Genomic DNA, 16,259 nt, shown 5'->3' with positions numbered 1-16,259 from the left:
GCAGTATATAGTATAGAGCAGTAATGTGGGAGATCTCATGATCAATGATCTGTTTATTGATTGGTTCCTTAGCATTTCCAGACCAACCATCCATATAGTATATAGCGGAATATCAGTGCAATCACCGTGGGGGGAGTTTTAGGCAATGCATCGGAACCCATAAAAGTGTTTGATAATGTCAACCAGAAGCACATCCGAGCTGTTCTCTCTACAAGAACCACCACCAATAAGAGATTCCACTTTGCAAAGCCCCATAGAGGACAGGGGTAAATCATGATTACAGATACAATGGTCCCAATTCACACCTGATTGCTGGGCAGCTAATTTTCAAAGCCAAGTCAAAGCTAGCATACCCCCTTTCACACCTGCGACCTGGCAATTACCTGGTATTTTGAGTGTCGGGTCATTTTACCAGGTGCAGTCTGGCCCCCTTTCACAGCGAGCAGTAAATTACCGGGATAAAGCTTTTAAACCCGGTAAGTTGCTGAATAACACTGGTTTTTGGTCGGTGTGAAAGGGTCAACCCGGGTCTTAAATCCCAGATTGCCATCCCTGGTAAAGAGCAGGGTCGGCAACCCTGAATTTAAGACCCGAATTGACCGTTGAAAAGCTTTAACCCAGTAATTTGCTGGTGTGAAAGGGGTATTAGATGCTAGTGGGGCAGATGTATTATGCATTAAAAAGATAAACGCCAGGGTGCTAAACATCCAGCCAATCAGCTCCTGCCTTTTTTTCAAACCACCTACAACATGACCGTTAGGAGCGGATTGGCTGGCTGTTCATCTTTTATCACCCTGGCGTTTATCTCTTTAAGACTTAATACATCTGCCCCATATATGAAAAAGGTAAAACGTAGTTACCATGTGGACAGGGGACCAAGTGACTGCCCAACAGCTGCTCAGCACTGTCTTTGTGCCCTGACACCACAGAAGTACTGCCACATCCGGTACGGAGTGCAGACATTTAGTGTGTACTCGGCAGTGCTGCTCCTGCTGGATTATAAACTGATGCATTGTGGGATGCTGATCAGCCACTTCTCACTGCCTCCCAGATAATCCGCACATTTACCGGTCTAGGTACATTTTCGGCACTCAAACTAAATCTAGAAAATAAAAAAAACCTGACTGTCCCAGTTCAGTGGAAAGATTTCTTGAAAGGCGGAATGACTATCTCCTGGTGAATGGGCCACCACCGTAACTTGAAGAGAACGACCAATCAGATTGTGTGAAAGTTATTTTTGTCTATTACTAAAGAAAATAACTGTTTCATAAGAGCGCACATTAACATGCTTCTCACAGTGCCGTATTGTACACTTAAAGCGATATATACTACACAGATGTGTGCTCGTGTTGTTGCCGTCATACGCATACAACGTAGTTTGCATACCATACGATGCAATTAGCGCAGCATTCCGTTCTACGCTCACATTGCAATCGTTCTATGTTAACCTGCTAAACGCGGCGGCAGCGGTGGCGTTGCAGGACACATCTATAGGTCATACATTTGGATTAGAATACACATTTTGGACCGTGTACCACAGAACTGGCAAGCTTATACGCTAGATGTACCTTTCATAGTAACGTTGACGCCAGACGCCAGAAATAGCCCTCCGAATCGGTTGTTAAATATCTGATTACCTTCCAGGGTCGCGGTTGCGTGGTTTGTGATTTCAATACCTTCCAACAAAGAACAGATTTCATGAGAAATTCACAGACGACATTTTTGGTACTGGAACAAAAAACGATCAGAAATCCGTGGTTATGCCAACCTGCTGCAAATCCATCAAATATCCTATTCTTCCGTAAGACGGGGTGACTGTTGGTGCTGATGAGCACGCCGGCCTGAGCGTTCCTGAAGATGTCGTTCTCTTCAAGTAACCCTGTCGTCAAGTAAAGAAGCAAGCATGTATTTCACTATGGGGGGGTTTAGAAGCATGACGACGTGTGGGAAATAATTATGCTACAATACATTGTAGCACACATACAAGTTCAATATAGATTAATTAATACATCACAACCTCAAGATTGCAATCAAATCATGATGGTAATCAGTAGCTACAGGCTTTTCTACAGGCAATATCCTGCATTATGACAACCGAGATGTGAGGTAGGGATGTTACCACTGTGCCACACAGGCTAGACTGCTATATTGCTAGCAAGATAAAGACAACTGTTTTGGGATAAGCTCTTGCACAGGGGTGGCCAAACCAGTCCTTAAGATCTACCAACGGTCCACGTTTCCCAGACCACCTAGCTGGTGCACAGCTGTAGTCCATTACTAACTGTCACATTCCCCAGATCACCTAGCTGGTGCACAGCTGTAGTCCATTACTAACTGTCACATTCCCCAGATCACCTAGCTGGTGCACAGCTGTAGTCATTACTAACTGTCACATTCCCCAGATCACCTAGCTGGTGCACAGCTGTAGTCATTACTAACTCACATTCCCCAGATCACCTAGCTGGTGCACAGCTGAAGTCATTACTAACTGTCACATTCCCCAGATCACCTAGCTGGTGCACAGCTGTAGTCATTACTAACTGTCACATTCCCCAGATCCCCTAGCTGGTGCACAGCTGTAGTCATTACTAACTGTCACATTCCCCAGATCACCTAGCTGGTGCACAGCTGTAGTCATTACTAACTGTCACATTCCCCAGATCACCTAGCTGGTGCACAGCTGTAGTCATTACTAACTCACATTCCCCAGATCACCTAGCTGGTGCACAGCTGTAGTCATTACTAACTGTCACATTCCCCAGACCACCTAGCTGGTGCACCGCTGTAGTCATTACTAACTGTCACATTTCCCCAGATCACCTAGCTGGTGCATAGCTGTAGTCATTACTAACTGTCACATTCCCCAGACCACCTAGCTGGTGCACAGCTGTAGTCATTACTAACTGTCACATTCCCCAGACCACCTAGCTGGTGCACAGCTGTAGTCATTACTAACTGTCACATGTTCAAACATACTGCAGTCATTCCTACTATATAGATCCACAGATGGCCTGGGAAACATGAACGGTTGGTAAATCTTGAGGACCGGTTTGGCCCCACCTCTAGCAGATACCAAGTACCTCTAAAGGATTTAAAACTCTGTAGAACAAAGCTCCTGCTTCGCTATGCCAGTAAAGTAGATATGGAGACAGAATAAAACCCCTTGAGCGTCCTGCACCGTTATTTACTTGAGGAATGTTCAGTAGAGCATAAGATGTAGACCAAACCTCCAAGGTCTAAGTGTGTAGAGGTGCAAACGAGGCTTATTTATGCAACTAGATCATATTAGGAGGTGTTGTCCGTCGCAGTCAGATATTTGCTTCCTAAGGGGCACACGCGGTAAGATTCTGGCTCTGGCTTATTGTGGAGATTTTCCCTTAAAGTGCCTGGAGCAGATTTTGATGTGCGATTTGATCTATGGCCAGATACACTGTATGCGACATTGCCTTGTTAGCACAGTCTATTTTTCCTTTGCTCCCGACCTCGAGGGGGCTGCACATCGGTACCTCAAGCAGGGTAAACACTGTGCGATTTTTGCTAACTTTCCTTATGCTTTTGGACTATTTAGTCAAAATTGTGAGCCAAAATTGCCCCGTGTGTACACAGTTTTAGAAATACTAACCCTCCCCATAGTCACCATAAGTGCACCCTGGAAGTACTGCCTGAAGGTGAACTATCAGCTCTTCCCTCACTTATATAGATGCAGCGTCCTCTTTCATCTATGCTGCAAACAGCCCATCTCAGCACGTCAGGTAAGCGAGAGTCTTCTAACCAACACAGCCTAATTAATAATGTATCCTAGTCACATGGTATTAGAGAAGACTTTTATTTAGAAAAAAAAGACGCCCAATGTTAGCAGTTGCGCGAGACCTAGCGGTTCGCTGACACCGGGCATGAGGATAGATGCAGGAGGACACATGATCACCTCCGCACTGCCTACAATGACGACCTTGGGTTACACCGTCTGTTGCAGCTAGGTTTATAAACTATTCCTTGTAATACAATTAGCTCCTTGTCTTGTTCGTACCATTTCTGTTTCTGTACTTTCTATGGCGCTGCGGACCTCTTGTGGGGTCATATAAAACATTTCTAAGGGTCAATATTGTACACAAATGACAGCTAAACTATTAAATAAAATTCTTGCAAACAGCAAACTTTTTGTTACCAGAATTAATATATGTTCCTAAACATAAAGCAAATTTGTGCCACGTACCACAAACAATATATGAAATATAAAGGATATATTAAGAGATTACACAAGATTTCGGACCCTGCCAGCCTGGCATCCTTGCACCAGCTGGACGTTACTGGCCACTAATACCCTTTTCACACCAGAAAATGCAGGGACATTCCCGGAAATATTGTCCATGGATTATGCAGGGCCATTCCCGGGTTGGTCCCTTTCACATTGGGCTAGTCCCTGCATTTTCTGTTGAGTGAAGGAGGCCGTTAGGAGACGGGGAGGAGGCGGCGGCGGGATGGCGGCATTTACTCACCTCGGTTGCTGGTCCTCGATGCGGGCCGGGGATCCACAGGAGGCGGGTGCAGATGAAGCAGCTCTTCGGCAGTGAGGGCACCGGAGAGCTGCGTCATCTATATCCGCCGCTGTCCTGTCATCTGCGCCTGCGTGGACCCCCGGGCTGACTGCACACTGAGGACCAGCAATGCGGGTAAGTACCCCCTAGCCCTTTCACACCGGCCAGGTCCCCGGGTTGAACCCGGGAACAACCCTGCTCCATAGAAACCTCACACACCAGCGCTTGTCGCGGGTTGTTCCCGGGCCCAACCCGGGAAATTTGGCTGGTGTGAAAGGGGTACTAGGGAATCCTATAGATCTGACTTACTCAAGTCAGTAGTTACAAGTTAGATAGGTTGAACTCGATGGACGAACGTCTTTTTTCAGCCTTAATTACTATGTTACTGCATTAGTTGTTACTAGACAAACATTCTCCTGGAATTTCTCCACCAGCTGCAAATCATAATTGTAGCTACAGACCTCTAGCTAACGCTAACTGGATTACAACATAAAGGCTGTGTTTTCTGTAGAGGTAAGTGCATGCGTGCGACAGGAAAAACACTTTACCTCTGCCTCCATTAAATATACAGATCCCCCCATCTCGCCCATCGTGGATTTTGTTTCGTCTTAATGTTGGGTTGCTGTCCGTTTTAATCCAAACTCCAGCCATTGCATTGTCAAAAATCTCATTGTCCTCAATGAAGCCAAGCCCTGTGAGAAGATGAACACAAGATGCATTAATAACTGTACGGAAATCCTTATGCACAAACGGTTTTAGTGAAACCAAAAAATAACCTTACCAGAATTATACACAAGTATTCCGCCGTTCTGACCGCCCCAAATTTTGTTGCGTCTGATCTTGGGGTTGCTTCCCGTTCTAGAGATCCGGGAAAATAAATAAACTCAGTATACAGGTAGCTATGACATTTGGGGTTGCCTAAAACAGACATTTGGTCAACAAAAAATGAGGCAAGTTTACATGTTGTTGTATATAAAAGTTCTTCAGATATCAGCAAACAAGACTTACAAGGTCACCCCACCTATGTTGTTTGAGCCCCAAATATGGAAATAAGTGGGGGAGGGGGGCACATAAACCCATACAAGCAGTTTGGGGACAATGTTCTTTTCCATAAATTTCACAAATTGCAGTCGGTTTGCAGGAGAATTAGTGAAGTTAACACTTTACGCCGGCTTAATTTTAGTAGATTCTAAAATAGAACAAATATTTAATTATGCCCCTTAAATGTACTCTGATTCCAGTAGATCAAGTGGTTCCCAAACCTGGTCTTAAAGTTCCCCCAACAGTTCACGTTTTCCAGGTCACCTGTGGATGTTTACATTGTGACAGTTGGGGATACACAGTGCAGCTGCTTGGTGACTTGAAAAACCTGAACTGTTTGTGGTACTTGAGGACCGGGTTTGGGAAGCACTGCAGTAGACGGATGTTCAGCATTATCAGTGAATGCACATGGATATTACTGAGCAGCGGTGCACGTAAGCAGCATCAGTGCCACATGACCCTTACACTGGGCAGGTTTGAGAAAGGTCTTTGTTTTACAACACAAGAAATGTCTTACCGTATTTGCACCCCAGAATACATGTGGTTATAGATGTCATTGTCCTCCAGCACACCATGGCCGTTGTCATAGAAGTAGACTCCAACCTAGGAAACAAGTTGTATTTTATTGCCAAAGCTCATCATAGACTTGCCTGGTGACACGGCTCGTAGTTGGAATTAAATCTACAAAAAAACACTTTTTGTTTTTACAATTAGAGTTCTTTCCTAAACATTAAAATAACTACAATATGCCCCTGAGAATACTGAATTGATCCAACTGATGAAATGCGTTAGTGAGAAATACTCGTTTCACAGCCAGAGATAAATGCTACGGAGAACAAGCTAAATGGTTTAAAAAAATTATTGGTACTTGTTTCCTAGCACGGCCACACCGATTCAGATCGGGGTGGTCGTGTCGGAAAAATCGGGTCGATCGCATCGCATGCGATTTGGTCGCATGCGATGCGATCGACGCGACCGACCGATTTTTGACCCGATTTTTTTCATTGAATCCAATGTAAATTGGGTCCCTGGGACCCAATTTTACATTGGATTCAATGAAAAAAATTCCCAAACCCCCCAAATTTAAGCGCGTTAACCCCAGGCCACGATAGACGCCAACCCGAAGCGTGGCGAGCGAAGCGTGGCGAGCGCAGCGAGCCCGCGAGGGGCGGCGGTACGCGTCCTCCGACCTTTTCATGCCCTACTATCCACGTCGGCGTGGAGTGAGAATAGAATAGTGTGGCGAGCGCAGCGAGCCACCGAGCCCGAAGCGTGGCGAGCGCAGCGAGCCCCGCGAGGGGACGCGGATACCTTCCTAGGTAAACGCGTCCCTTCGCGGGCATCACAGGTGTCCGCGTCGCCACGGACACCTGTGAAGCCCGCAAGGGGACGCGTATAACTGTGAAGGTATCCGCGTCCCCTCGCGGGGCTCGCTGCGCTCGCCACGCTTCGGGCTCGGTGGCTTGCTGCGCTCGCCACACTATTCTATTCTCACTCCACGCCGACGTGGATAGTAGGGCATGAAAAGGTCGGAGGACGCGTACCGCCGCCCCTCGCGGGCTCGCTGCGCTCGCCAAGCTTCGGGTTGGCGTCTATCGTGGGGTGACGACGGGGACATCTATAATGTGAAATGGGTCATATTGGCCCATTTCACATTTTTTCACATTTTTACAGCATTTCAATGTTAAAATTTTTTTTAACATTGAAGCCTATGCAAAAATCGGGTGCATCGCGTCGGGACCAATGTTAATGGTCCCGACCGACGCGATGCCCCCGATATTGTCTCCTAGCCGGCAAAATGGACCTGATTTCAAAAGAAATCGTGTCCATCGGGGGTAATCGTGTCCCTTAATTAAGGGACACGATTACTTAAGATTGTGGCCGTGCTAGGAAACAAGTACCAAATTATTTATTTAATTCTTTATTTTTTCCCCAACTGTGACCAGATGTAATTTAAATTGTTCCAGGACCACCAACCCAGGGCACCCTGCATGTGCTCAGAGACGCACAGCTTGAAAGCAATGAACACTAGTGAAATGTTACTTTGTAGTCCAGAGAGATGAGCATTAATTAATACTACAGATGAAGAAGAGGTACACACTATGCAATCTATGAGGGAGATACATCAAGCCTCCTAGAGCCTGGATAAGTTACCCAAAGAAACCAATTAACTTCTAAATAGCTATTCTAATCCAGTACGTTCTATAAGACGATGATGTAGAAACCAATTGATCTTCTCCATACTTTATAAGGATTTATACATCTCCACCTACATATGTAATCAGTAACTGTGTACCACGTACCTGTTTGCCACTGTGTATTCTGTTCCTCCGCAGCACTGGAGTACTTCCTGTTGTCACCCACACACCGGCCAAAGTATTACTATAAACCTCATTTTCTTCAATTACACCCTGTCCCTTTTCATGCTTTAAACAGAACAAGTAAATACATTAACATTACAAATACCAACATTTTCAGAAGACAATTCCAGATCGGAAGGTGGTTACAGCAATTCCTAATTTCTACACTTTGCACAATTTCTGTCCGTTTCAACTGAACAGAGCAGACTGGCAAACATTCCTGGGTGTCGGGATGTCGGCGGTCAGTACTCGGACATCGGAATCCTGACTGTTTCAATGCCCAACAGTCGGGATCCCGACTGACAGGTGCTATTCTCCCTTGTGGTGTTCCACGACCCCCCATAGAGTGAGAATAGAACCTGTGGTCAGGGAAGCGAGTTACCGGGCCCACAGCGTGGAGAGTGCAGCCAGCCCGCAAGGGGCTTCTTTGCGCTCGCCCCCCTGTCCAAGCACAGGCACTCGGGATTCCGATGTCGGGATACTGACCATCGGTATCCCGATTGTCGGACCGCCATACCACACCCAACATTCCTTCCATTGTACATATGCACATCTGGTATGGATGGCTTACAAGTAACACGTACAGAGACAGGACAATACAGAACAACTTACGACGTAGATTCCGCCATGCTGTCCATCGTGAATTTTGTTGTGTCTGACAATAGGGCAACTGTTTGTGCGGATCTGTATGCCTGCTAACGCATTGCCTGTTAACACAAAGATAAATCAATACCACAAAAAAAGGTCGAAAAGAAAACAAAAACGCTATAAACCCAAAAAAGAAATGGCACTCACCATAAATGTCGTTTTCTTCTATAAGGCCTCTTCCGTCACCAAATATATACACACCGCCTTGATTTCCATTAAAAATTGCATTTCCCCTGCATTACGAGATACACATGATATTAAAAGCATTAGGGACTTGTTCCCAAGATATTTTGAAAACCATGTGAATTTTTTCTAAAAAGGTGTGAAAATTACCAAGCAAACAATTTTATATATCATAATGACCTGCAATGTTGACCTTATATAGGAAACAATCTTTTTGGTACTTGTGGAGTATCACGGCTCCCATCGTATGCCATATGTAGTGGCATACGATGCGATACGATTTTTACCGATTTTTGCTCAAAAATCGTATGCGATCACATCGGATGCCATACAATGGCATCCGATGCGATGGCACCCGATTTTGCACTGAAATGCATCAGAATGCATTGAAATGTGTATTAAACTAGTGAAATGCCCCCAAATGCCATTTTTCATAGTGCACCACCCCCACTATCAACGTCAACCCGAAGCGTGGCGAGCGCAGCGAGCCCGTGAGGGGCGGCGGTACGCGTCCTACGACCTTTTCATACCCCCACTATCCACGTCGGCGTGGAGTTGAGAATAGAATAGTGTGACGAGCGCAGCGAGCCACCGAGCCCGAAGCGTGGCGAGCGCAGCGAGCCCCGCGAGGGGATGCGGATACCTGTGAAGCCCGCGAGGGAACGCTTATAGCTGTGAAGGTATCCACGTCCACACTATTCTATTCTCAACTCCACGCCGACGTGGATAGTGGGGGTATGAAAAGGTCGTAGGACGCGTACCGCCGCAGCTCGCCACGCTTCGGGTTGACGTTGATAGTGGGGGTGGTGCACTATGAAAAATGGCATTTGGGGGCATTTCACACGTTTAATACACATTTCAATGCATTCTGATGCATTTCAGTGCAAAATCGGGTGCGATCGCATCGCATGCGATTTGATCGCATGCGATGCGATTTTTAGCATACGATCTGCATACGATGCAGGTTGTGGGAGCCGTGATACTCCACAAGTACCATCTTTTTTTATGCAACATTTTTTATTTGAATTTGTATAACAAATGTAAGCGACTGATTTTTAGCGGCTATTTTGCACCTCTCTCTCAGATGTTGGCACTTAAAAGGTTAAGTCTTCATAAGGTGTTAAAACCCTCTATAAAATTACTCATCAAACCACAGTCCTAATATTTAAAAACCACATTGTTGATGGCATCAATTAAGTGAAAACAGAAGGTAATGGTTTATCAGTGCGCAAAAGCATAGCATTTTTTTTTATAAACTATGTCTATTCTTTGCAGACTCACCGTATGGTTGGGTCACTATTTGAGGTAATCCAAACACCAGCAAAATTGTTTGCATAGATTTTGTTCTCCAAGAACTGTCCTCTCCCTTTTTCGTGGACATAAATCCCTCCTGTCTGGCCATGGTGAATCTCACATCTCACCACTGTTGGGTTGGCATAAGCTTTGACCTCAAAGCCCGCAATTCGATTTCTATGTATATTGCAGCTTTCAAAGTAGCCCTGAAAACATGACAAAGGGTTTTCAAATTCAGGATCGGAAAGTAAAAATATGAATTTCTGCTAAAGTAACGGTTCCAAAACAAGGGCTCCACCAAAACACATCCGCAAATTGCCCCGTACACACAGTTCGATGTGCTCTATTTTTCTATCCGATTTTGTTTAAATAAACAAAGCCACCCAGTGTGTATGACTGGGCAATGAGCGGTGAGCGCTGCTGCGCACTCCCAAAACATCGCCAGGAGCGGCTTTCAGAACGGCTTTGCATAGCTCTGCGCTATGCAACGCCGTCCTCTCCCCCTCCGTCGGCGCCGGGCAGGGGGAAAGCCGCTCAGTGTGTATGGACCTTTAGTCGCCAAATGAAAAACTTGCTGGCCTGCCTCGTCATCTAGGACATGGAAGTCCTTTCTTTTCCCCCCTCTACAAAACTTTTTAATTACAATTACCATACAGACCTGAGAGTGAAACGCATGACTAAAATGAGTGTTTTCTGCAAAAACACTCACAATGTAGTAAAATACTAAAGCCTCACCCAACTCCAAAGCAGTCCATTACCCCAACAAAAGCCTCACCCAACTGCAAAGCAGTCCATTACCCCAACAAAAGCCTCACCCAACTCCAAAGCAGTCCATTACCCCAACAAAAGCCTCACCCAACTCCAAAGCAGTCCATTACCCCAACAAAAGCCTCACCCAACTCCAAAGCAGTCCATTACCCCAACAAAAGCCTCACCCAACTCCAAAGCAGTCCATTACCCCAACAAAAGCCTCACCCAACTCCAAAGCAGTCCATTACCCCAACAAAAGCCTCACCCAACTCCAAAGCAGACCATTACCCCAACAAAAGCCTCACCCAACTGCAAAGCAGTCCATTACCCCAACAAAAGCCTCACCCAACTGCAAAGCAGTCCATTACCCCAACAAAAGCCTCACCCAACTCCAAAGCAGTCCATTACCCCAACAAAAGCCTCACCCAACTGCAAAGCAGTCCATTACTCCAACAAAAGCCTCACCCAACTGCAAAGCAGTCCATTACCCCAACAAAAGCCTCACCCAACTGCAAAGCAGTCCATTACTCCAACAAAAGCCTCACCCAACTCCAAAGCAGTCCATTACCCCAACAAAAGCCTCACCCAACTGCAAAGCAGTCCATTACTCCAACAAAAGCCTCACCCAACTGCAAAGCAGTCCATTACCCCAACAAAAGCCTCACCCAACTGCAAAGCAGTCCATTACTCCAACAAAAGCCTCACCCAACTCCAAAGCAGTCCATTACCCCAACAAAAGCCTCACCCAACTGCAAAGCAGTCCATTACTCCAACAAAAGCCTCACCCAACTGCAAAGCAGTCCATTACCCCAACAAAAGCCTCACCCAACTGCAAAGCAGTCCATTACTCCAACAAAAGCCTCACCCAACTCCAAAGCAGTCCATTACCCCAACAAAAGCCTCACCCAACTGCAAAGCAGTCCATTACTCCAACAAAAGCCTCACCCAACTGCAAAGCAGTCCATTACCCCAACAAAAGCCTCACCCAACTCCAAAGCAGTCCATTACCCCAACAAAAGCCTCACCCAACTCCAAAGCAGTCCATTACCCCAACAAAAGCCTCACCCAACTCCAAAGCAGTCCATTACCCCAACAAAAGCCTCACCCAACTCCAAAGCAGACCATTACCCCAACAAAAGCCTCACCCAACTGCAAAGCAGTCCATTACCCCAACAAAAGCCTCACCCAACTGCAAAGCAGTCCATTACCCCAACAAAAGCCTCACCCAACTCCAAAGCAGTCCATTACCCCAACAAAAGCCTCACCCAACTGCAAAGCAGTCCATTACTCCAACAAAAGCCTCACCCAACTGCAAAGCAGTCCATTACCCCAACAAAAGCCTCACCCAACTGCAAAGCAGTCCATTACTCCAACAAAAGCCTCACCCAACTGCAAAGCAGTCCATTACCCCAACAAAAGCCTCACCCAACTCCAAAGCAGTCCATTACCCCAACAAAAGCCTCACCCAACTCCAAAGCAGTCCATTACCCCAACAAAAGCCTCACCCAACTGCAAAGTAGTCCATTACCTCCATAAATACCTCACCCAGCAGTGAAGCAGTCCATTATCTCCATAAATACCTCACCCAGCAGTGAAGCAGTCCATTACCTCCATAAATACCTCACCCAGCAGTGAAGCAGTCCAATACCTCCATAAATACCTCACCCAGCAGTGAAGCAGTCCAATACCCCACTGAAGACTAGTCCAAAAAGTCCATTACTTACACTGAAGCAGTTCCTTGTCCCCAACCGAAGCCAACAGTGTACATTACCCCAATAAAATCTCCAACAATTTCTTGTCCAACAGTAAAGTAGTCCCCCCCCCCCCCAATTGAAGCTTCACTCAGTAATAAGGCGTTCCCCGCTGAAGCCACACCCAACAAACTATTGCCACTGCTGAAGCAGTTCATTACCCCCCCCCCCCACACACACACACACACACACACACACACACACACACACACACACACACTGAAGCAGATAATCACACGTGAAACCTCCTTGTTAGTTCTGCCTTGAAAATGAATATTGTTTTACGAAGGTTGTTGGAATTTATGAACTGGATTACTACCAATTCAAAACCCTCAATCCAACAGTAGCATCTCTTAGTATTTCTTATACAGAACTTGACAATTTCCTTGTAAATGACCATCCATTTATTAAGTTTCTCATATAGCGCACACATATTCCGCAGCGCTGTACAGAGAATATTATTACCAGTTATTATATAGCGCACACATATTCCGCATCGCTGTACAGGGAATATTTGAACACTCACATCAGTCCCTGGCCCAGTGGAGCTTACAATCTATATTCCCTACCACATGTACACGCACACAGAGACATTATAGGGTTAGGTTTTGTTGGGAGCCAATTAACCTTACAGTATATTTTTGGATTGTGGGAGGAAACTGGAGTACCCGGAGGAACCCACACAAGTATACAAACTACACAGTTAGGGCCATGGTGGCAATGGAACCCATGACCTCAGTGCTGTGAGGCGGTAATGCTATAACCATTACACCATCCGTACTGCCCCGTATATATAACACATGGTGGGGATAGAACCCATGACCTCAGCGCTGTGAGGCAGTAATGTAACCATTACACCGTCCGTACTGCCCCGTATATATAACACATGGTGGGGATAGAGCCCATGACCTCAGTGCTGTGAGGCGGTAATGCTATAACCATTACACCATCCGTACTGCCCCGTATATATAACACATGGTGGGGATAGAACCCATGACCTCAGTGCTGTGAGGCAGTAATGCTAACCATTACACCATCCCTACTGCCCCGTATATATAACACATGGTGGGGATAGAACCCATGACCTCAGTGCTGTGAGGCAGTAATGTAACCATTACACCATCCGTACTGCCCCGTATATATAACACATGGTGGGGATAGAACCCATGACCTCAGTGCTGTGAGGCAGTAATGCTATAACCATTACACCATCTGTACTGCCCCGTATATATAACACATGGTGGGGATAGAACCCATGACCTCAGTGCTGTGAGGCAGTAATGTAACCATTACACCATCCGTACTGCCCCGTATATATAACACATGGTGGGGATAGAACCCATGACCTCAGCGCTGTGAGGCAGTAATGCTATAACCATTACACCATCTGTACTGCCCCGTATATATAACACATGGTGGGGATAGAACCCATGACCTCAGTGCTGTGAGGCAGTAATGTAACCATTACACCATCCGTACTGCCCCCTATATATAACACATGGTGGGAATAGAACCCATGACCTCAGTGCTGTGAGGCAGTAATGTAACCATTACACCGTCCATACTGCCCCGTATATATAACACATGGTGGGAATAGAACCCATGACCTCAGTGCTGTGAGGCAGTAATGTAACCATTACACCGTCCGTACTGCCCTGTATATATAACACATGGTGGGGATAGAATCCATGACCTCAGTGCTGTGAGGCAGTAATATAACCATTACACCATCCGTACTGCCCCGTATATATAACACATGGTGGGGATAGAACCCATGACCTCAGTGCTGTGAGGCAGTAATGCTAACCATTACACCATCCGTACTGCCCTGTATATATAACACATGGTGGGGATAGAACCCATGACCTCTGTGCTGTGAGGCAGTAATGTAACCATTACACCGTCCATACTGCCCCGTATATATAACACATGGTGGGAATAGAACCCATGACCTCAGTGCTGTGAGGCGGTAATGTAACCATTACACCATCCGTACTGCCCTGTATATATAACACATGGTGGGGATAGAACCCATGACCTCAGCGCTGTGAGGCAGTAATGTAACCATTACACCATCCGTACTGCCCCGTATATATAACACATGGTGGGAATAGAACCCATGACCTCAGCGCTGTGAGGCAGTAATATAACCATTACACCATCCGTACTGCCCCGTATATATAACACATGGTGGGAATAGAACCCATGACCTCAGCGCTGTGAGGCAGTAATATAACCATTACACCATCCGTACTGCCCCGTATATATAACACATGGTGGGGATAGAACCCATGACCTCAGCGCTGTGAGGCAGTAATATAACCATTACACCATCCGTACTGCCCCGTATATATAACACATGGTGGGGATAGAACCCATGACCTCAGTGCTGTGAGGCAGTAATACTAACCATCACATCATCCGTACTGCCCCGTATATATAACACATGGTGGGGATAGAACCCATGACCTCAGCGCTGTGAGGCAGTAATGTAACCATTACACCGTCCGTACTGCCCTGTATATATAACACATGGTGGGGATAGAACCCATGACCTCTGTGCTGTGAGGCAGTAATGTAACCATTACACCGTCCATACTGCCCCGTATATATAACACATGGTGGGGATAGAACCCATGACCTCAGTGCTGTGAGGCAGTAATGTAACCATTACACCATCCGTACTGCCCCGTATATATAACACATGGTGGGGATAGAACCCATGACCTCAGTGCTGTGAGGCAGTAATGTAACCATTACACCGTCCGTACTGCCCTGTATATATAACACATGGTGGGGATAGAACCCATGACCTCAGCGCTGTGAGGCAGTAATGTAACCATTACACCGTCCGTACTGCCCTGTATATATAACACATGGTGGGGATAGAACCCATGACCTCTGTGCTGTGAGGCAGTAATGTAACCATTACACCGTCCATACTGCCCCGTATATATAACACATGGTGGGGATAGAACCCATGACCTCAGTGCTGTGAGGTAGTAATGCTAACCATTACACCGTCCGTACTGCCCCGTATATATAATACATGGTGGGAATAGAACCCAGGACCTCAGCGCTGTGAGGCAGTAATGCTAACCATTACACCATCCGTACTGCCCTGTATATATATAACACATGGTGGGGATAGAACCCATGACCTCAGTGCTGTGAGGCAGTAATGTAACTATTACACCATCCGTACTTCCCCGTATATATAACACATGGTGGGGATAGAACCCATGACCTCAGTGCTGTGAGGCAGTAATGCTAACCATTACACCATCCGTACTGCCCTGTATATATAACACATGGTGGGGATAGAACCCATGACCTCTGTGCTGTGAGGCAGTAATGTAACCATTACACCGTCCATACTGCCCCGTATATATAACACATGGTGGGAATAGAACCCATGACCTCAGTGCTGTGAGGCGGTAATGTAACCATTACACCATCCGTACTGCCCTGTATATATAACACATGGTGGGGATAGAACCCATGACCTCAGCGCTGTGAGGCAGTAATGTAACCATTACACCATCCGTACTGCCCCGTATATATAACACATGGTGGGAATAGAACCCATGACCTCAGCGCTGTGAGGCAGTAATATAACCATTACACCATCCGTACTGCCCCGTATATATAACACATGGTGGGGATAGAACCCATGACCTCAGCGCTGTGAGGCAGTA

General features: G+C 46.3%; 1 protein-coding gene across 2 annotated transcripts in view; it reads right to left on the bottom strand.

Moving 5' to 3' along the window:
• Positions 1-16,259, bottom strand: part of FBXO11 (F-box protein 11) — a 70,613-nt gene that overhangs the window by 5,326 nt on the left and 49,028 nt on the right. For both annotated transcript variants that reach the window (XM_083175282.1, XM_083175281.1), the window contains 9 exons: positions 10,049-10,266; positions 8,732-8,817; positions 8,549-8,643; positions 7,880-8,002; positions 6,094-6,179; positions 5,317-5,393; positions 5,084-5,227; positions 1,769-1,879; positions 1,569-1,676 (listed from right to left, as the gene is read on the bottom strand). In XM_083175282.1, coding sequence (XP_083031408.1) covers positions 1,569-1,676; positions 1,769-1,879; positions 5,084-5,227; positions 5,317-5,393; positions 6,094-6,179; positions 7,880-8,002; positions 8,549-8,643; positions 8,732-8,817; positions 10,049-10,266 — 1,048 coding nt within the window. The remainder of the gene's footprint in view (positions 1-1,568; positions 1,677-1,768; positions 1,880-5,083; positions 5,228-5,316; positions 5,394-6,093; positions 6,180-7,879; positions 8,003-8,548; positions 8,644-8,731; positions 8,818-10,048; positions 10,267-16,259) is intronic.

This window comes from Crinia signifera, chromosome 3 (assembly GCF_055691185.1).
Source record: "Crinia signifera chromosome 3, ASM5569118v1, whole genome shotgun sequence".
NCBI classification, from domain to species: Eukaryota; Metazoa; Chordata; class Amphibia; order Anura; family Myobatrachidae; genus Crinia; species Crinia signifera.
The sequence above is the reverse complement of the archived record's forward strand: the minus strand, read 5'-3'. Positions and strand labels throughout refer to the sequence as shown.